This window comes from Colossoma macropomum, unplaced genomic scaffold, assembly GCF_904425465.1.
Source record: "Colossoma macropomum unplaced genomic scaffold, Colossoma_macropomum, whole genome shotgun sequence".
Taxonomy (NCBI): Eukaryota; Metazoa; Chordata; class Actinopteri; order Characiformes; family Serrasalmidae; genus Colossoma; species Colossoma macropomum.
The window spans coordinates 447,501-470,580 of record NW_023495946.1 but is presented as its reverse complement, the minus strand read 5'-3'; the positions used below and the strand labels follow the sequence as shown (position 1 = coordinate 470,580).

Below are 23,080 nucleotides of genomic sequence, written 5' to 3'. Positions count from 1 at the left end.
TTGCAAGAGGCGGGGCCTTTCTAGTGACATCACCGCGCAGCCTCGTTGGGGCTGTTCCATTTCTGTGACCGACAGGCTGCTAAGGAGGAGTCTTCATAGGACAGTCCTACCGAGGAGCCGCCCTACCTCGGCTGCAGCCCAGGCTTTGGAACGCAGCCATTAAAAGATATGGAGGAAGATGCTCAGCTCTATAAGAGGCATATATGAAGGTAATGCGGACGGTCCACTCACTCTCTGGTCAGCGTGGTCTTTGAAGCTCAGGCCGAAGTAATCCTTCTCCAACAGGTTCAGATTCTCACAGACCTTAAAGAACAGGAACTGACCCTTCGCCCGTTTCTGTGGAGAGAGAGAGAGAGAGAGAGAGAGAGAGAGAGAGAGAGATAGAGAGAGAGATATTTAGGTCTACATGTAAAACCTAAAACTGTAACACACTGCAGGCGTCCATCAGCTCAGTCTGTTTCCTCTCGGAGTGAATGTCCACTACAATCAGCTCATCTGTGAAACTTAGTTCTGCACTTCTTATAATTTAGCTGAAATTAAAACTGACCCTTTCCATCCTGTTTGTGTTTCTGGTCACACACACACACATCATCTAAACCGCTTATCCTTCTGGGTCACGGTGGGGTGCTGGAGCCTATCCCAGCTGTCATTGGGCAAAAGGCAGGAAACACCCTGGACAGGTCGCCAGTCCATCACAGGGCAGACAGACAGACATACACATTCACCCACACACACCTAGGGGCAATTTCAGCATGTCCAATCAGCCTGACTGCATGTCTTTGGACTGTGGGAGGAAACCGGAGTACCCGGAGGAAACCCACGCAGACACAGGGGAGAACAGGCAAACTCCACACAGAGAGGACCCCGGTCGTCCGGCCGGGAATCGAACCCAGGCCCATTCTTGCTGTGAGGCGACAGCGCTACCCACTGTACCACCGTGCCACCCTGGTCACATTAAGCACATAAATTCTAGTTTTCCTGTAATCTTCCATTAAATTGGAATAACGTTTGCTCCTAAAACGTCTTCAGCTACCCATACTTCCACAAAAAGTGGAATTCAACCCTTTTTTTTCAAATTTCTGCATAATTAAAAGGTTGAGATGTAAACAGAGTCATTCAGAGTGGTTTGGAGTGAAACGCTCTGTTCTAGAGAAACTTACCGAGTCAGAACTGTTCACAGTGGTGGTGATAGGAACCAGACGTCCACCTCTAAAAGCTCCCTCACAGAAAGTTCCTACATGAAATGGTTATGAATTCACTGCCTGATGACTGAGACACTGTTTTATGATAGATTTGAGAAGTTCTCAGCCTTAAAATCCATTCATGGTGGAGGGATACATAATATGCAGGGTGCTGTGAGGCAAAATAGTCCCCAAAGAAAACTTATTATTTCAGATTTTCCACTATTTTCCATCATCAACATTCCATATAAACTCAGAAGACTCGTGTAGGTTCTGGTGGTTCTGGATAGTAAATAAAATGTCTATATTTGTGTTGTAGTCATGGCGACCCCTGGTTCCTATCACCACCACTGTAAAGACATCTGAACCATTTCACACCAAACCACTCTGAATCTCTCTGTTTACATCTCAAGGACTGAATTGTGCAGAAATTCTGCGAAATGGGTGGAAATCTGCATTTTAAAGTTATCATATTTGGACTCATATCAGCCTCCTGGAGGGAGACATTTGGGCTGGTCTGGTGTCTGCGTGACTCCTGAGGAATGAGGAGGCCAAATGCCGTCTGAAACGTCACACATAGAAGCGATTATCTGTCTCCTCCTCTTTGCTGTGTGTAAGAATCTTAGCCTCCAGCACAATGACCCCCCCCCCACCTCCCAAGTCAGAACAATGACCCCCCAGTCAGAACAATGACCCTGCACTTCAGCTTTATGAGAAACTGAGAGAGAGAATGGGAAAAAGTGAGGAGAGGAAAGAAAATGTGTGGCATTTTTCCGCGTTTGGGGGCCAAAGGACAGCAGACAGCTGGGGGACGATGGCGTCTGTCTCCGCACACTCACTCAGACACTGACGCTTTTGCAGGAGTTCCTCTTTCTCGACAATAGAGCACTGTTAGAGGGGACAGTGCAGACCTGAGCGCTGTGAGAGACGGCAGGGCGTGTGGCTTTTAAGAGGCATTACCTGTTCGGTTGCTGGGTTACTAAGGCTGCGTTCACACAGCAGGTAAAAGTGGCACAAATCCAATTTTTTTGTTTGTCTGTTCAGATTATCTTTTAAATGTGATCTGTATGAGACATCAGTCTGAACAGATCAGCTCCTAAACCGACCCACATGCACAAAAGAACAGAGCGTCGCGCTGCTTCACGGCTCATCCAGAGGAAAACAATCACGACCGCCAACGAACGCCAGTCGCTCCCAGAGGATCAGCTTCATCTTCACCAGCATCACAGGAGCCATCATGAAGCTTCACTGACTGACAGCTGGGCTCGTCACCCAGAATGTGTTCGAGCCGTAAAAAGGGCGCGGTCACTTCTTCAGACTTTTAACTGTTCTCTGACGCTGCAGCCTCGTTCTCCTGCGGCCGCGTTCGGACATTTCTTAAGAAATCTCTTCAAACACGGAGGGTTTTGGATGAGTCTCTTTAAATTTCGGTACAGAAACATCAGCCTAAACGTTTATGAGTCTCAGCAGTGCGAAATGATGGCGAATGTCAAGTTGGACTGACGTAAAAGTCACATGATTTCCAATCTGGTTGTTCAGACCGAGTCACATTGCTGCAGATACAAATTGGATTTCAGTACCACATATGAAAGCGTCTCAAATCGGAATTGAAAATGTCAGATTCAGGGTCTTTATCTGTTCACACAGACACACATCTGTGTCACATATGAGGAAAGAGATCAGATTTGGGCCGCTTTTACCTGCTGTGTGAACAAAGCCTAAGGCTACATTCACATCACCAGGCTGAAGTCGAACAAACATGATTTGCCCTAATGTGACTCAGATCTGATGTTTTCAGAGCTGTGTGGACACACAAATCTGATCTTTTCAAATCCGACCTGAGCCACTATGGATACGTTCACATTACAAGCCTCATTGCTCAAATCCGATTTTTTGCTCAGATCCGATCTCTCTGACACGATGGTGCACACTCATTTAGGTAAGTGATCCAAATCTGTCATGTGAACGAACCGGCGTCCTGAAATGACCCGCACAGTAGAAGCCATATCACCCCCTACACTTCCTGTAGTGTATTACAGTCTGTCAGAGTGACTGTGTGGATCATATGAACATTATAGAGCTTTTTAAATGAAACAATAGTAGCCATATCGCCCCCTACACTTCCTGTAGTGTATTACAGTCTGTCAGAATGACTGTGTGGATCATATGAACATTATAGAGGCTTTTTAAATGAAACAGTAGAAGCCATATCACCCCCTACACTTCCTGTAGTGTATTACAGTCTGTCAGAGTGACTGTGTGGATCATATGAACATTATAGAGGTTTTTTACATGAAACAGTAGAAGCCATATCGCCCCCTACACTTCCTGTAGTGTATTACAGTCTGTCAGAATGACTGTGTGGATCATATGAACATTATAGAGGCTTTTTAAATGAAACAGTAGAAGCCATATCGCCCCCTACACTTCCTGTAGTGTATTACAGTCTGTCAGAATGACTGTGTGGATCATATGAACATTATAGAGGCTTTTTAAATGAAACAGTAGAAGCCATATCGCCCCCTACACTTCCTGTAGTGTATTACAGTCTGTCAGAATGACTGTGTGGATCATATGAACAAACAAACCAGTCAATCAGAACTGAGTATTATGGAGGATTAATATCTGTAAATGCTGTTTATGCTGCACCAACACGGCAAGTCAAAGACACTTGAGTAACGACCAGGCAGAGACCATTAAAAACGGGTAAACACACACACTAATGGATTCTGGGAAGAGCAGCACTCTATTGATCAGGCAGAAGCCAAACACGGCCAGAGACATGAGAGTGCATTAGGAAAGCATACACAGCACCACGAACACGGAACATTACGGCCAGAAGATTTGAGGCTTTTATCAGTCAGAAAGCTCAGGGGACTCACGCACACAATCTGCTTATCTTTCACATCTTTCACCACTAAATAAATAAATAAACAACTAAATAGCATACAGTACTGTAGAAAAGTCAGAGACCACCATGCTGTTGTTTACTTTACAGCAAAAATGCCCATTAAGTAAGCTACAGAGATAATGAGGCTCCTAACAACCACCTGGAAGACCTGGCAGCCCCCAAAACTGCCCCTATCAGATAAACAGCACTTAAAGCTTTCATCTCTGAGAGAGAGGAGAAAATCAAGCTGCTTCAGATCTGAAAACATCCACAGGTGTTTCTGTCCATCCTTCCACTGTGAGAAGACGACTCAGCGCTGTGGGTCTGAAAGGATGTGTAGCTGTCAAGAAGAACCTCACTGAGAAAAGGAGACGGACACATCAAACAAAGAAGCTGAACGATGGACTGACCACCCCAGAGTCCAGACCTCAACACCACTGAATGTGTTTGATTACTTCAGAAAATGATCAACCAGCTTCTAAGACTGAACTTTGGAGGTGTGTCTGCAGATTCTTTGAGGAGCTGAAAGTGAGGCTCCTTCAAATGTCACTTTAGGGTCAAACTTGTAGAAATGAGTTAAACGTAATGGATCACGATTATCTGAATGGTTGACGGCCAAGAAATCACATTTAAATGTTATAAGAAAAAGAAAAATGATAAAGATTTCAGAGTGAAACTCTGACTATGTTTGCATCCTTAACGAACCTCAGCAGCCGTCAGTTCAGGACAAACACGCTCGAACACAAACACACACACCTGCTGCCCCTAAAGCCACCGACACCAGAGCACATCAAGAGGCGTTACTATAGTAACACACTCGGAGCATAATAAAGAGAGAGAGAGAGGAGGAGAGAGAGAGAGCATTTCAGGACAATAACTTAATGTTTATCAGAGGGAGAGAGAGCAAAGAAAAAGAGAGTGCAAAGAGACAGAGTAAAGAAACAGAGAGAGAGAGAGAGAGAAGAAGAGAGGGAGAGAGAGTAAAGGAACAAAGAGGCAGGGAGGGAGAGAGAGAGGGACAGGGAGAAAGAGCAAAGAGAAAGAGAGCAAGAGGGAAAGAGAGCATTTCAGGACAATATTGTTTATCAGAGAGAGAGAGAGAGGGAGGGAGGGCAAAGAGACAGAGAGAGAAGGAAAGAGAGAGCAAAGAGAGAGAGGGAAAGAGAGGAAAAAGAGAAAGTGGGAAAGAGGGAAAGAGAGGAAAAAGAGAAAGTGGGAAAGAGGGAAAGAGAGCAAAGAGAGAAAGAGGGAAAGAGGGAAAGAGAGAGAAGGAAAGAGAGAGCAAAGAGAGAGAGGGAAAGAGAGGAAAAAGAGAAAGTGGGAAAGAGGGAAAGAGAGCAAAGAGAGAAAGAGGGAAAGAGAGAGAAGGAAAGAGAGAGAAGGAAAGAGAGAGCAAAGAGAGAGCAAAGAGAGAGAGTGGGAAAGAGAGGAAAAGGGAGAGCAAAGACAGAAAAAGAGAGAGAGTGGGGAAGAGCGAAGTGAGGAAAAAAGAGAGAGAACAAAGAGAGAGCAAAGAGAGAGAACGAGAGAGAGGGAAAGAGGGAGCCAAGACAGAGAAAAACAGAGAGAGTGGGAAAGAGAGACAGAGGGAAGAGAGGGAGAGAAACAGTGAGAGAGAGAGATTGAGAATGGGAGAGAGAGTGAGGGAAAGAGAGAAAGAGAGAGAGAGAGTGAAAGATGATCTGAGGACAGAAGACGGGCGTGTTAAACTATCAATGCCAACACTCAAATTAGGGGTCGGCATCATGCGGCTCTTTCACTGTCCTGTTGTGGCTCCACAGCTGAATCAGATTTGTAGGTAAAAATAAAATAATCCTCCTTTACAGTAAAATAAAGCTCTGCTGATCGTTCAACACAGTTTAACAATAAATGGTCTTAAACTCTGGAGTTAATGTAGAACTGCTAATTCACCCTTTAACCCTGAAGATCAGCGCAGACTGCTGATCACCATAGCAACACAGACAACAGTCTCACCTAGCTAGTAGCTAACGAAACAGCAAAGAGAGAGATTTAAGACGAACATCGATAATTTGGAGACGAATGGATTTATTAGTGTTTATAATCACTCCAGCTGGTTTCCTGATACGTTTAATCTGCAACGAGAAACTGACAAACACTAAAAAGTCGCAAAGCTGAAGTTTCTCATTCGCCAGCTTCTCGTTCTAATTTTCCAGTTCCACCTTAAATGGTGCAGCAGTTACATTCTGACACCTCAGGCTCCATTTAAGGTTGAACGGGAGAATTCGAACGAGAAGCGACTTCAGCCTCATAAAAAGTCGAACGTTGAGAGACGTTTTACAAGAAACTGTTCTACTTTTGAGGAAAAGTTTCCTGCTGGAGATGCGAGAAAAGCAGCTACAGCTGAGCTGAAGATTAAAGCAGAGCAAAGCAAGTCTTTTTACCCTACACCAGCACATCAGCACACACTGAGACATATTTACAGCCAAGATGGTAAAATGGACATAAAATGTTGTGGTTTGATTTTTGTTGAATGGCTCTTCTTAACATTTGGGTTGTGACCCCTGTCTTGGGCCGATACATGCACGTTACTGCACACACACCTGTCCCAGCCAGTCTGAGTGCAGAGTGGTGTGTGCTGCTATCTGTTTGGTGGGAACTGATGGCGGGTCAAAGCGCTACACCCCCGGCTCTGCCGTTCCTCTATTGTTCCCGCTGTGTTTGGGAGCTCTGCCCCCGTCCAAATGAGGCTTTAATGATGGGAGCTCTTTGTTCCGGCTGGTTCAGGCTGATGCTGTTACAGACAGTAGCAGCGCTGCAGCTCGCTCTCAGTAAACGTGCGTGTTCCGGCCGGATCGGCTCAAACAAAAGAGTTTAGTGATGCCTCAGCCTTTCTGCGGGAGACAAAGCCGGTCCTGTTAAAACAGCAGCTCGGAGCTGAGCCGGGGGTCCGCAACACTGTATCAGCACAATTACCAGCCCACACATACACTGCGGTCCCGTAAATCAATCGACTGATATTCAGATTGAACAGAGTTATTGGTATGGCATAACACCAACAGAAACGGTTCAAAATTTATGTTTTTTTATTAAAATATCTTTAGATCGACTTCCATTACAAGTTGGGAATGTTAGTTCTTTCTCCTGTAAAGTAAGTTTTCTTCCGACAACAGCGAAAAAAAAATATATATATATATATATATATATATGCGCTTATAGGACAAGCAAAAAACAACTTTTAATGGAAGTAAGTGGATAAATAATTTTTTTCCACGTAATTTTAGACCATTTGCCCTGTTGTGGCTCCACAGCTGAATCAGATTAGTAGGTAAAAATAAAATAATCCTCCTTTACAGTAAAATAAAGCTCTGCTGGTCGTTCAACACAGTTTAACAATAAATGGTCTTAAACTCTGGAGTTAATGTAGAACTGCTAATTCACCCTTTAACCCTGACGATCAGCGCAGACTGCTGGTCACCATAGCAACACAGACAACAGTCTCGCCTAGCTAGTAGCTAACGAAACGACAAACAGAGAGATTTAAGATGGACATCGATAATTTGGAGACGAATGGACTTATTAGTGTTTATAATCACTCCAGCTGGTTTCCTGATACGATTAATCTGCAACGAGAAACTGACAAACACTAAAAAGTCCTGAAGTTGAAGTGTCTCATTCGCCAGCTTCTCGTTCGAATTTTCCAGTTCCACCTTAAATGGTGCAGCAGTTACATTCTGGCCCCTCAGGCACCATTTAAGGTGGAACGGGAGAATTCGAACGAGAAGCGACTGCAGTCTCGTAAAAAGTCGAACGTTGAGAGACGTTTTACCAGAAACTGTTCTACTTGTGAGGAAAAGTTTCCTGCTGGAGATGCGAGAAAAGCGGCTATTTCTTTTGGTCCATTTATCATGAAATTTTGACACATCATATCAACAACTTATGCCCTTTATAAGCTGTTAATGTTTTGTTTTAAGCAGTTGTGGAGCATTTCTGTTCATACATTCATCATGAAATGATGCATTGTGTGTAAATTTCATGATGAATGGACCAAAAGAAAACGGCACAAATTGAATTAGAAGTCTGGCTCCATTGACGTACATTAAAAGTAGAGTAGGTTTTTTCCTTCTCCTGTAAAGTTACCATTTTGGAGATACGAGGTTTTGTTCCGACAGCAGCGATACATCAAGATTCACCCTGCTTCCCATCGGAAGACCACCTGTGTAGAAGAGTGGGCGTCTTCATACAGAAGGCATCTTCAAGGTGTCACTGCGAACGAAGGCTTCTTTGTCGAGTACTGAATAAATTCAGTTTTTGTATGTTTTTCTGTGTCGTTCCAATTTATTGTACATAACATTACAATCCATTAAAAAAGTTATGATTTCAAGCTGAGTAGTTTTGAGTTATATTTATTGAGCATATATTGTATATCATATATAACATTCACATTAACTTACACTGTACTTGTTTGACTTTAGACAGCAATGACTATTTTTATACATATACACAGAAAATATGGAGATGCATCTTTCAGTTACTCAGTCCACCTTTTAAGAAGCATCTAAAAACGTATCTCTTTAATTTAGCATTTAATTTAAAACGACATCTCGTGGTTTTAATCTTTTAATCTGATCTGTCATTTTATATGATTTTATTTTATTTTAAATGACTCATAATTTCTTATATTACTGTTAAACTTAATCACCTGTCTGTTAAGGACTTTGAGCTGCCACCAGCATGAAAAGTGCTCTATAAATAAAGATTATATACACATATACATATATAAACTTATATACATACACACACACACACACACACACACACACACACACACACACACACACACACACACACACACACACACACAGCAGGTCCACAGTGTTCCTCCACGTGTCTGCAGTGTTGTCTGCAGCAGCTGTTGGGGGTTTAATCTGCAGAAGCTCCCGGATCCCCCTTTAATCCCCCCTCTCGGGGGGTACACAGGCCCAGACGAGACCCCCGCAGGGCATCCACTTAACACCCTACACATAACCACCAGGGGGTCAAAGGTCACACCCATCAGCTTCAACATTTAACCAGTTAAGTGCTCACTCAGCAATCTGACCAATCGCATTAGAGCATTACTTCTGAACACACACAACAACATATACACACACTGACTGACTGACTGAGGAAGAGGTGGGACATCAGGACCCTCTGTGTACATTTAGTTTGTAGATTGTAGAAATATATATATATAAAAAAACTATAATTAAACTATATAAAAACTATATAAAAAATATTAAAAAAACTTTTTCTCTGAGTTTATTATCTTATTTTTTAAGAATTGTATTCATTTTTATTTCAGGTTTTGTTTTAAAATTTTTATTTTTTAAAAGAAAATTTTAACAGAACCTGAAATTTTCAAGAACAATTCAGAAGTAAAGTCATGCCAGCCCAAGATAACATAACAAATAATGCAACTGCGTTTATTTTAGTAAATACATTATGATAGAGGATGTTAAAAATGTTAAAATATGTTTTAAGTTAAATGTTGAATTTCTTTTGCAACTGCAAACACACATTCTGAGAGAAATAAACATTTTACCAAAAAAAACAAAAAAAACAAAAAAAAACCTAAGCAAAGTCAGTACTGATCAGACAATGTTCATATGGGTTGATCAGTTATCTGAACTTTCAAGTCCTTAATATCAGTATCAATTTCCTGTCGTTCAGGCCCGACTGAACATCAACAGCTGCAATAAAACGTTAATGTATTGTGGTTGGCTGGAGGGAGAGTACAAAGGCCACAGAAACACACACACACACACACACACACACACACACACCACTCACACACACACACTCACACTCACACACACACACACATTCAGCAGAAATGACATACACACCACCAGACACACCCAGATTACATCTACTAGCAAAAATCACCTCCTCCAGTCCACCTACATTACATCAACACACAGAAACTACTCCAAACTATTATTAAAGGCACAAACACCCACCTTATGCTTCCACTAACTGGCCATTTTATTAGAAACACCCACCTTATGCTTCCACTAACTGGCCATTTTATTAGAAACACCCACCTTATGCTTCCACTAACTGGCCATTTTATTAGAAACACCCACCTTATGCTTCCACTAACTGGCCATTTTATTAGAAACACCTACCTTGTGCTTCCACTAACTGGCCACTTTATCAGAAACACCTACCTTGTGCTTCCACTAACTGGCCATTTTATTAGAAACACCTACCTTATGCTTCCACTAACTGGCCACTTTATCAGAAACACCTACCTTGTGCTTCCACTAACTGGCCACTTTATTAGAAACACCTACCTTATGCTTCCACTCACTGGCCACTTTATTAGAAACACCTACCTTATGCTTCCACTAACTGGCCACTTTATTAGAAACACCTACCTTGTGCTTCCACTAACTGGCCATTTTATTAGAAACACCTACCTTATGCTTCCACTAACTGGCCACTATATCAGAAACACCTACCTTGTGATTCCACTCACTGGCCACTTTATTAGAAACACCTAGCTTGTCCTTCCACTGACTGGCCATTTTATTAGAAACACCTACCTTGTGATTCCACTAACTGGCCACTTTATTAGAAACACCTAGCTTGTCCTTCCACTAACTGGCCACTTTATTAGAAACACCCACATAGTGCTTCCGCTAATGGGCCAGTTTATTAGAAACATCTACCATAGCTGCACTGTGTACGTGTACAGTTACAGACTGTAGTACATCTGTTGCTACCCCTCCACCTTATTCATCAATGGTCAGTTTCTGATTATATGGCCACTATCGTCCAGACATTATTTGGGCGTTGGTCCCAAAATATCCAGCCAAGAGCAGATCTGTGGTCAGAAACTGACCACTGAAGGGCTAGAAGATGGAGAACAGAGAAAGAGTGCATCAACGGTTGAGCTACACATCTGTGCACCAGCAAGGTGGAGCTACGAGGGAGGGGTTTCTAATAAAGTGGCCGGGCACAAACATCAACGTGTGACCTGAAGCTCAGGCTTGAACATGGTGAGTGACCGCAAACCGGCAAAGAAAAACACGCTCACGGGCAGCATGGCGCTCAGAGGCTCTTACCTCCACTTCGCAGGAGAACTGGGTGCCGTCCAGCAGGGTCACATGACACACCACGATCTTCATCTTCTTTCCCAGTTTCAGAGGAGACAGACCGCCGCTCTCCTGCGCCTCTTCTGCTCCTTTCTCTCCCTTCTTCTCCTCCGAATCTCCCTCCTTCTCCTCCTTCACGGGCTGAAGACAGAAAAGCAGGTGTCAGTCAGAAAGGCAGAGAGAAGGACAGAGCGTTTCTGAAGCACAGCGTGAGTCTGCAGGACAGCAGGCGTGAGGTCGTCCTGGTCGGCTGGAGTGACGATGTGAAAGTGTGGTGTGGTCCAAAGTCACTGCAATCCTTTTCTCCAGCACATGTTTTCCACTGGAGCAGATCGCTGAGAGATGAGGTCACAGGGCGGATTCAGAGTTAAAAAATGAGGGGGGAAAAAAAGAAAAAGATGGACAAAGGCATGAATATGGACACAGGACTGTAAACACGGAGGCGGTTCTGTAACTAGAACACTAATAGATCACATTCTGGGGCTCTGCATTTACAGCTCTTCGTTCAGTCGACGCTCAGAACCAGACAGACAAGTAATCAGTAAAATCTCAGCTGTTTGAATGAAAACGCTGATCTGAACAGTCAGAACTAGGAACCAAACTCTCTGTGGAGCACTGAGCATAAACAACGTATACAATCAAACATTACTTTCCATCTGGGGTCAATACAGCAAACACACCCATCTCTCTGTCCATTTAGCAATTAAGTACATCCATCCATCCATCCATCATACATCTCTCTATCCATTTAGCAATTAAGTACATCCATCCATCCATCATACATCTCTCTATCCATTTAGCAATTAAGTACATCCATCCATCCATCCATCCATCTCTATCCATTTAGCAATTAAGCACATCCATCCATCCATCTCTCTATCCATTTAGCAATTAAGTACATCCATCCATCCATCATACATCTCTCTATCCATTTAGCAATTAAGTACATCCATCCATCCATCCATCCATCTCTATCCATTTAGCAATTAAGCACATCCATCCATCCATCTCTCTATCCATTTAGCAATTAAGTACATCCATCCATCCATCCATCCATCTCTATCCATTTAGCAATTAAGCACATCCATCCATCCATCCATCTCTATCCATTTAGCAATTAAGCACATCCATCCATCCATCCATCTCTATCCATTTAGCAATTAAGCACATCCATCCATCCATCTCTCTATCCATTTAGCAATTAAGTACATCCATCCATCCATCCATCCATCCATCCAACCATCTCTATCCATTTAGCAATTAAGTACATCCATCCATCCATCCATCCATCCATCCACCCACCCACCATACATCTCTCTATCCATTTAGCAATTAAGTACATCCATCCATCCATCCATCCATCCATCCATCCATCTCTATCCATTTAGCAATTAAGCACATCCATCCATCCATCCATCTCTATCCATTTAGCAATTAAGCACATCCATCCATCCATCCATCCATCTCTCTATCCATTTAGCAATTAAGCACATCCATCCATCCATCCATCTCTATCCATTTAGCAATTAAGCACATCCATCCATCCATCCATCCATCTCTCTATCCATTTAGCAATTAAGCACATCCATCCATCCATCCATCTCTCTATCCATTTAGCAATTAAGCACATCCATCCATCCATCCATCCATCTCTCTATCCATTTAGCAATTAAGTACATCCATCCATCCATCCATCTATCCATCTCTATCCATTTAGCAATTAAGTACATCCATCCATCCATCCATCCATCCTTCCAACCATCCTTCCAACCATCCTTCCAACCATCCTTCCAACCATCCTTCCATCCATCCATCCACCACACATCCACCATACATCTCTCTATCCATTTAGCAATTAAGCACATCCATCCATCCATCCATCTCTCTATCCATTTAGCAATTAACCACATCCATCCATCCATCCATCCATCCATCCATCCCTCTATCCATTTAGCAATTAAGCGCATCCATCCATCAATCCATCCATCTCTCTATCCATTTAGCAATTAAGCACATCCATCCATCCATCCATCCATCTCTCTATCCATTTAGCAATTAACCACATCCATCCATCAATCCATCCATCTCTCTATCCATTTAGCAATTAAGCGCATCCATCCATCAATCCATCCATCTCTCTATCCATTTAGCAATTAAGCGCATCCATCCATCCATCCATCCATCCATCTAGCAATGAAGCACATCCATCCACCCACCATACATCTCTCTTCATCTATCCATCCACCTATCCATCCTCCATCTCTCTATCCATCTTTCAATAAAGCACATTCATCCATCCAGCATTCCATCCATCCAACCATCCATCAATAAAGCACATCCATGTATCCATCCCTCTATTTATCTATCCATCCACCTATCCATCTTTTTATCCATCTCTCTCTTATCTATCACACCCTCCAGCTATCATTCTACACACTCAGCTCTCCAGCATCAAGTTAAAGACCTAAAGAACACAAACCCTGATTGACAAACAGCTGCTGAGCTCTACAGAAGCTCTATTCTCCAAAGATCCATTCACAGCTGAACAGATGTAGAAGTGAAAAAGTGACACATTCCACCAGCTTCCTCATTGGCCGAGCCACGTCACATGACTGGCTGGAAGAACAGGCATCTGAGTACAATACGAGTCAGTACAGGTACAGCAAAATAACAGCATTATACTAACTTCCCCTTCCAAGAACAGCCTGGTGTGAGTCGAGCCTGAGAGGAAACTGGGACGGTCAGGACGCAGCCCGGTTCTACAGAGACTGTTACGGTCACTCAGGTGTGGTCAAAGCTAGTCAAAGCACACTAAAACACCAACTGCTGTTCAGCCTACAGCAATTATGCCCCACCCATTCAGCCTACAGCAGTTTTGCTCCGCCCATTTATTCTACAGCAGTTTAGGCCCACCCATTCAGCCTACAGCAGTTATGCCCCGCCCATTTATTCTACAGAAGTTTAGCCCCACCCATTCAGCCTACAGCAGTTATGCCCCGTCCATTTATTCTACAGAAGTTTAGCCCCACCCATTCAGCCTACAGCAGTTTAGCCCCGCCCATTTATTCTACAGAAGTTTAGCCCCACCCATTCAGCCTACAGCAGTTTAGTCCCACCCATTCAGCTACAGCAGTTATGCCCCGCCCATTCAGCCTACAGCAGTTTAGTCCCACCCATTCAGCCTACAGCAGTTATGCCCCGCCCGTTCAGCCTACAGCAGTTTAGTCCCACCCATTCAGCCTACAGCAGTTATGCCCCGCCCATTCAGCCTACAGCAGTTATGCCCCGCCCATTCAGCCTACAGCAGTTTAGCCCCACCATTCAGCTACAGCAGTTTTGCCCAACCCATTTATTCTACAGAAGTTTAGCCCCACCCATTCAGCCTACAGCAGTTAAGCCCCGCCCATTTATTCTACAGCAGTTTAGGCCCACCCATTCAGCCTACAGCAGTTATGCCCCGCCCATTTATTCTACAGAAGTTTAGCCCCACCCATTCAGCCTACAGCAGTTTAGCCCCGCCCATTTATTCTACAGAAGTTTAGCCCCATCCATTCAGCCTACAGCAGTTTAGCCCCGCCCGTTTATTCTACAGAAGTTTAGCCCCGCCCATTCAGCCTACAGCAGTTTAGTCCCACCCATTCAGCCTACAGCAGTTTAGCCCCACCCATTCAGCCTACAGCAGTTTAGTCCCACCCATTCAGCCTACAGCAGTTATGCCCCGCCCGTTCAGCCTACAGCAGTTTAGTCCCACCCATTCAGCCTACAGCAGTTATGCCCCGCCCATTCAGCCTACAGCAGTTTTGCCCAACCCATTTATTCTACAGAAGTTTAGCCCCACCCATTCAGCCTACAGCAGTTAAGCCCCGCCCATTCATTCTACAGCAGTTTAGCCCCACCCATTAATTCCACAGCAGTTAAGCCCCACCCATTCATTCTACAGCAGTTTACGCTCACCTGCGTTTCCACGCTGCCAACGGAGTTATTCTCTGCTTGCACCTCCTCTACCTTCACCTCCTCTTTCACCTCCTTCGCTTCCAGTGGCTGCTCTACGACTGGAGACGCTGCCTTTGCCTCTTCCTTTGGCCCCGCCTCTTCTTGCCCTTTTCCCACCTCTTCCGGTCCGTTCTCCACCTCCTCTGGTGCTTTTCCCGTCTCGTCCTTTCCTTTCTGTGCCTCTTCCTGTCCTTTCTCCGCCTCTTCCTGCGTCTCGGTCAGCGGTTGGCTGGGTGTGTCGCTGGGGGTGGAGCTTTCTTTGGGCTCCACCTGGCTGTGGGACTTCTGTCGTTTAAGCCATGGAGGCAGAAAGCGAGAGATGCCCTTCTCCTTCTTCTGCCCGCTGGACGGGGGCGGGCTTGCAGGCTCCGCCTCCGCGTTCTGAAACAAAACAGATGAAATGTCAGTCAAATTAAATACATTTACTGACCACTTTATCAGAAACCTCTCCTTACTGGTGTACAGTTTCTGACCATACTACTATGTCAGGGTCACTGCAGTGCAAATATCTCCACAGCAGTTCTGTGGTCAAAACCTGACCAATGACCAATGATGAACTGGATAAAGGGGGGCTGATAAACTGTGCAACAATAGATGGACCGCAGTCTTTAATTTAATCCCTAAACAGTGCAGCTGTAAGGTAGGTGTTTCTAATAAAGTGGCCAGTGAGTGGAAGGACAAGGTGGGTGTTTCTAATAAAGTGACCAGTTAATGGAAGGACAAGGTAGGTGTTTCTAATAAAGTGGCCAGTGAGTGGAAGTACAAGGTGGGTGTTTCTAATAAAGTGGCCAGTTAGTGGAAGGACAAGGCAGGTGTTTCTAATAAAGTGGCCAGTGAGTGGAAGGACAAGGTGGGTGTTTCTAATAAAGTGGCCAGTTAGTGGAAGTACAAGGTGGGTGTTTCTAATAAAGTGGCCAGTCAGTGGAAGGACAAGGCGGGTGTTTCTGATAAAGTGGCCAGTGAATGCCACATCTATTCGCATAGTACACAATGTAAAATTAAGCTTAATGGATAAACAAAGATGGAGATCAATCAAGCTTTTTCTATCGCCCTCGTGATCATTTACCTCCTCGTTGTCAGGGCTGGTGGGGTTGTCAGGGCTGGTGGGGTTGTCAGGGCTGGTGGGGTTGTCGGGGCTGGTGGGGTTGTCGGGGGCAGGCTCAGGGTCAGCGCCCGGGTTCGGCTCACTCTCGCTGGGTTCGGCCTGCTGCTCGGCCTGCTGCTCGGCCTGCGGCTCCTCCGAGCACTTCTCCGGCTCCTTCTTTACCTCCGGCTCTGAACCCACCTCTGTCGTCATGACGCCCGATCACACTGAGAGAGAGAGAGAGAGAGAGAGAGACTTTTATAGATAACAGTGAGTCACACAGCGTCAGAAGCCACATAATCACGTCTATTAGAGACACAGAACACCTTCACACGCTTTGAGGCCAGTGATGATTCAGGCATCCAGTTAGCATCATGCTAATTGGTGTACATGAGCTTCCATTACTTGTGAGCTACATGAGCCTCGCAGCTCCTGTGCTCTGTTCTCCACAGAACTATCCTTTAATAGTGCAGAAGAGCAGAGCCAGGGTTTCCCACACCTGAGACAGCTTTAACCTGAGCAACCCGGTTCTTCAGAGATGTGTCCTGAGAACGCATCGCTTCACCTCAACAGAGCGTATCAGATACAACAATTCATCAGAAAGAATAAAGTGCTTCAGTGTGAACGAAAGATTTCAAAACAAACTCAAGTCACTTCAGAAAGAACCTGCAGATACACAGAGAGGAGCAGATGAGGAGATTAGAGAAGATAGATCAGAAAGGCACAGACACGGGGAGAGAGAGACAAGCATGAATGAGTGAGAAACTAAATAAGAAAGAAACATACAAAAACAAAAAAAACAAGAAAGAAAGAGAGCAAGAAAGAAATCAAGAAAAAAGGGAAAAAAAGAGGAGGAAAGAAATAAAGCAAGAAAAGATTGGGAAAAAGAGAAAGAAACAGAAAGAAAAAGATGGGAGAAGACAGAATGAAAAAGAAAGCAAGAGTGCAAGAGCGAGAAAGAAAGAAAAGCGGTAAAAAGAAAAGGAAAGAAAGAAAAGTGGTAAAAAGAAAAGGAAAGAAAGAAAGCAAGCAAGAGAGCAAGAAAGAAAGCAAGAATGACAGTTTAAAAAAAGAAAACGGAAAAAGAAAAAGAAAGATAGCAAGTACAACAGCAAGACAATATATAAAAAAATAAAAAGGAAAGGAAGAAAGCAAGAAAAAGAAAAAAGAGAGAAAGGTAACTAAAGCACCACACACACACACACACACACACACACACCCACACATACACACACACACACACACACACACACACACACACACACACAGTGACTCCTGAGTGACCCTGAAACGCTCTGACATGCGTGTATGCGTCTGTGTGTGTGTGTGTGTGTGTATATGTGTGTGTGTGTGTGTGTGTGTGTGTGTGTGGTGTGTGTATATGTGTGTGTGTGTGTGTGTGTGTGGTGTATATATGTGTGTGTGTGTGTGTGTGTGTGTGTGGAGATAAGAGGCTATGATACCCACACAGTGAGAACAGAGCAGAGCTAATCCCTCACACAGCAGACACAACACACCTGCACTGAGTGCTTCCTGTGCACATGCCTGTATATATATACACAATCTAATCTGTCCATAATGCAGCCCACAGTGATTACACATCTGAGTGTGTATGTATATGGAGATGTATATACCTGTGTGTGTGTGTGTGTGTGTGTGTGAGTGTGTGTGTGAGTGTGTGTGTGTGAGTGTGTGTGTGTGTGTAAGCTTGGCTCTGTGGAGGGATTTACTAAATCCACAAATCAACACCACATCTCTCACACAAACGCACACACACGGATGGTTTTATACCTTGCCAGGACATAGGGTCATACACACACACACACACACACACACACACACACACACACACACACACACACGCTAACTGTATCTAACCTAACTCATATATAAGTCCTGATATTTACACTACTACATTTTTAAAACATTTTACCCAGCTTGGCTAGACGGCATTTACTTGTTGGATTACATTTATTAGATGCTTAAGAAAAACTTATTTTTGTTTACATACTGTATATATTTAGTATTTACTATTATACAATCAATAGGCTCCAGCACCCCACCGCGACCCAGAAGGATAAGCGGTTTAGATGATGTATGTATGTATGTATGTATTATACTATTAGTAATAAGAACCATATTTAACAACTTAAGTAAGTGTAAAATATCTTTATTGTGTAAAACAGTTAAAAACAGTAAACAGATAAACCTGTGGTGTTTACACATCAGCACAGCAGCTTCTCTGGCTGGAAAACGGAGCTGAATGTTGTTTCGCATCCAAATTTCTCGACTCGTTTGTCTCAGACGAGTGTCTTGTTCACTCGCGCTGCATCTCTGAGCGTCAGTTCAGTAAATATCACCGTCGTTCAGGCTGTCAGCATCAGCGACTTCCAGTGATTTTTCTGGCCTGGTTGATGTGACGGGCCGCGAGACCCCGCTGCTGAGTGATACAGCTGACCGACGGAGGGCTAGAGGACGCACAGGCCCGGCCAGCAGGCTGCTATGATGAAGGCTAAATCGAGGCTAAAGGCTCACTACACCAAGAGTCCGGTGGTTCCTTCTGCTCTCTCAGTAACATTAACTCAGACTGTGAGTGACGGTGACTGTGAGTGACCACACAGCGGCAGACGAGCGATTACTGGGAGAAGCAGTTCAGTCGTCCAGGTAAGCGGCTCTGTTTGTGTGCTTTAACACCAAAAACTGCCGTTCTGTCTACTGGAGCACATGCATGCATCAGAAATTGCTTCGCGGCATCGACAGAGAACTTGTACTGAGGAGAATTACACTCTGTAAAGTCTTCCGGGTTTCTCTAACACTAGAGGGCGCTCCCGGGCGAGTCCAAAATGAATGGGTTGATATGGAGCATTTGAGCAAAATTATAGTTTATAAATGATTAAACATTTTTAATATAAAAAGATTTTAATTTCCTGAACACAGAACAACATAAAACATTTTAACACCGCTGTTATATTTTTAAGAGCTTTTAAACTCGAGTTATAGGAGTCTAAAACGGCGCCTCATGTACGTTCATGACATCAGTGAGCCCGAACAGCCAATGAGCTGCTCCGCTCGCCAACCAATCAGCACTCAGTAGCAGTAATGTTGGCGTCCTGCTGCCCAAAACCCGTTTACTGTAGTAAAAGGAAAGTTCTGGTTCGGTGATTAGAAACTATTTTAACTTTTTGTTTTTAGCCGTTGAGCCCCATTCACCCCCATTCATTGAGGACTCCCTCGTGGGCGCCCTCTGCTGTTTTGCAGTTCTGTTTTTGATATAACGGGGGAAATAGGAAGAGGCCAGGCTCCTCATGAACCGGCTCTGGTATCGACCATATGTATCGGTATCCCGACACTGATACTGCGTTTAAGTGCAGCAATGCTAATAACAGATATTTTGTTTATATTTATACAAGACATTACGTATTTTGTGACATCAAAACAGTCAAAACAATTTTAATTACATCATGAAATACATTTTTTGGCCATGCCACCCACTACGACACACACACACACACACACACACACATACACACACAGACACAGACACACACACACACAGACACACACACACAGACACACACAGACACAGACGAAATGTGTAAACTATCCCAGCAGGTCTATCCTCAGGCTGTCAGGGAGCTGGTTTGGACGCTGTGAGGGTCTCGGTTTCTGTGGGCAGGATGAGTCTGAGAGGATCATCAGCTCTCCACACGCTGTGTGTTAATAACAAGCATTAAGAGCTCACATCCGCCACAGCTTAATGTGTGTGTGTGTGTTAGTGTGTGTGTGTTAGCGTGTGTGTGTTAGTGTGTGTGGCCTTCAGTCAGTGACAGAGTCCAGATGAGCGCTCTGCTCAGCGTCCAGCCTCAAACTCAATTATCTGAGTCTTTTTTAGCCCGACTGAATACAATAAACATCCTGAAAATCATTTCTGCTCTGCAGAGCTTCAGATGGCAAAAATCATTTTAAATTTTTACAGGACTAAAGAGTCTGAAACTGGGCATGACATGCAACGAGCAGAATGTGAGAAGGGTGTGCTGGGCTGTGTAGAAAAGTCTGGACACTCCACTCTGGACATTTAACGTGAAAAAGGACATTTTCCCACAAACGTAAGTGTAAAGTTCGCTTTAAAAAAAAACAAAAAAAACCTAAATAATAAGTACCTCATGTGTAAAAGGATCTACCCAGACATGTTCAAGTCTGGACACTGTAAGGGCCACTCCAGAAGCTTTAGCTAAATGTTTCTCGAAGTAGTTCATGGTGGATTTTTAGGTGTGTTTGGGATCATTGTCCTGCTGTAGAAGCCAGCCTTGTTTTAGCTTCAGCTTCTTAAGCATCACATTCCCAGAATTTGCTGAAAGTCTTCTCTTCTACCTTCTTCTGTCTCCTGAGCCACTGGCTCTCACTTGACCCCAAAATATAATAATAGATCCACCCGCTCAACAGTTTGCACGTAGTTCTTTTCATCAAATGCTGCTCATTTCCTCAGAGCATACCTCGAGTAATTGTGGCATAATAGTTTCATTTTTACTCCATCAGTCCACAGTGCCTGTTTCCCAAAAGCCAGTTTATCTAGACGTTGTTTCAGAAACCTGACCTCTGTGATGAGGTTGCATTTAAGGTTTCCTTCTCAATGCTTCTCAGTAGCCCTGGGTTAGTTAAACAGTCCTGCAGGTCCTTTGTGGTCATAATGGGGCTCTGCTTCGCCTTTCTGGCCAGCATACTAGCAGTTCTATGTAAGAGTCCTCTCAGTCTGGTTCCCATCCCATATTACTGATTCTCGAGAGTGGTGCATTTCAGATTCACCCGCTCGGAATGACTTTGTTCACATCCTAACGATTGAATTATGCAGCAACTTCAAAGCGGTTCTCATTTGACTGATTGTTTTGAGCTTGTTTTTCTGGATTGCATGTCAGGGCGGTTCGTGTCATATGACTGCGCTCATGAGGCAAAAAGCTTTACAGCTCCAGTTATATAACGGCTATAGCTGAGCCATCTGGTGACAAACCACACACACACACACACACACACACACACACACACACACACACACACACTCATCTATATGAGTACTGAACTGTCAGGTCCAGATACAGTAAATACTGGAAAACACAGATGCTTACTGTTGTCTATATGAGCACTGAACTATATGAGCTGTTTACATTAGAGATGTGAATTCTGGCTAGTTTTGATATTCAAGTATCCAAAAAGCAGCAAACATATTTATAATTACAAAAAAAAGCTTTTTGTCGTGTTATTAACGCACCATAAAGTGAGCGCTGGTGCTGGCAGGCTTAAATTTAAGTGCTACAAATAAAAATTTAGCAGCTACAGAGATAAAAAATACGTCTCTTTAATCAAACATTGAAAGGGAAATCAAAGTCACTGTGCTTCAGTGAGCATCAGACGAGCTAATGTCCTAACGCTAACACTAGAGCTGACCAGTGCGGCAGTCGTCAGTCACGACTCATCGTTTTCTACACAGAAGTCTTTTCTGCTTAATGGAACTGTTTTCCGTTTTAGCTACAGAAGTTAGAATAGTAACACCCGCATCTCTGATTCACTGTAATCTCTACCAAATTCCAACAGAGTCTGACGCTCGGAGGTGTAAGCGTGAGTGGACGGGATGCACGGATGAGACAAATGACTTGAGAAATTCAGACGTGAAACAATATTTAATATTCAGCAGCGCTGCGGCCGAGCCAGACGAGACGCTCTGTGCTTAGGGTCAGAATTCAATACTGACGCAGGTTTATCTGCACATATTTCAGTTCTGTTTTCACTACTGTGTATGATAAAAATATTTCAGGTTCACTTCAGTAACTTCAGGTTTTCAAGTTTCAAGTTCTATGGCTATTATTAATAAGCCACTGTCAACCTACAATTACAGGCTACTTAAGCATTTTAGATTTTGTGTATGTGTGTGAATACATATGTATATCTACATATATGTGTGTATATTTTTATATACAAATTTATATATAAAACAGTGTATAAATGGTGTATTAATACATAAGAACATGGCATACAGCTAATAATTTCATGATTTACATGTGTAATAGTGTTAATGTAATGATATATAGACACACACACACACACACACACACACACACACACACTGCTGCTGTCGGAACAAAATCGTATCTCCATTTTTGTCGTTTTTCAGTTTTTGACATAATCTGAAAATGCCTGTTGCCCTTTACATTGTGTGTAAATTTCACAATGAATGGCCCAAAAGAAACGGCCCAAAATTACTTGGAAAAAATTCTGGTTCCATTGACTTACATTAAAAGTACAGCATGTTTTTCCTTCTCCTGTAAAGTTTCCATCTTGGAGATTCGAGGTTTTGTTCGGACAGCTGCTATATATGCGCTGCACTCCAAAGCCTGGGCTGCAGCCGAGGTAGCGCGGGACCTCGGGAGGTCTGTCCTATGAAGGCTCCTCCTTAGCAGCCTACCGGTCACACAAACGGAACAGTCCTACCGAGGTTTGGTGGCGTCGCCAGAGTGGCGCCAAACTGGTGAGAGAAAATGGAGCCCGTCGCATTGAGTTTGTTGCTTTTTCATTTCTTCACGTAAACGGAGATGTTCTTATGTAGCACCGTGAACTACATACATTCAAATACTTCTGATTAAACTACGATATATGGACGATATACAATATACGGGCGAACGCTTTAATTAATCAGTCATTTTATACTTTATAAGGTAACAAAGACGAACTCAGGGACACGAACTACTTACATTCTAAATCTAGTTCTGCCCCACCGGCTTCGTTTCGTGGTGCTGTTTGTTTTTCTTTGCGTTGTTTGCACAGAGAACTGTGGGTAACCGAA

General features: G+C 43.7%; 1 protein-coding gene across 6 annotated transcripts in view; it reads right to left on the bottom strand.

The window, feature by feature from the left end:
* Positions 1–23,080, bottom strand: part of epb41l2 (erythrocyte membrane protein band 4.1 like 2) — a 139,915-nt gene that overhangs the window by 80,579 nt on the left and 36,256 nt on the right. For all 6 annotated transcript variants that reach the window (XM_036564182.1, XM_036564184.1, XM_036564188.1 and 3 more), the window contains exons 2-5: positions 16,231–16,475; positions 15,126–15,545; positions 11,142–11,312; positions 232–336 (exon numbers count right to left, since the gene is read on the bottom strand). In XM_036564182.1, coding sequence (XP_036420075.1) covers positions 232–336; positions 11,142–11,312; positions 15,126–15,545; positions 16,231–16,461 — 927 coding nt within the window. In that variant the 5' untranslated portion in view covers positions 16,462–16,475. The remainder of the gene's footprint in view (positions 1–231; positions 337–11,141; positions 11,313–15,125; positions 15,546–16,230; positions 16,476–23,080) is intronic.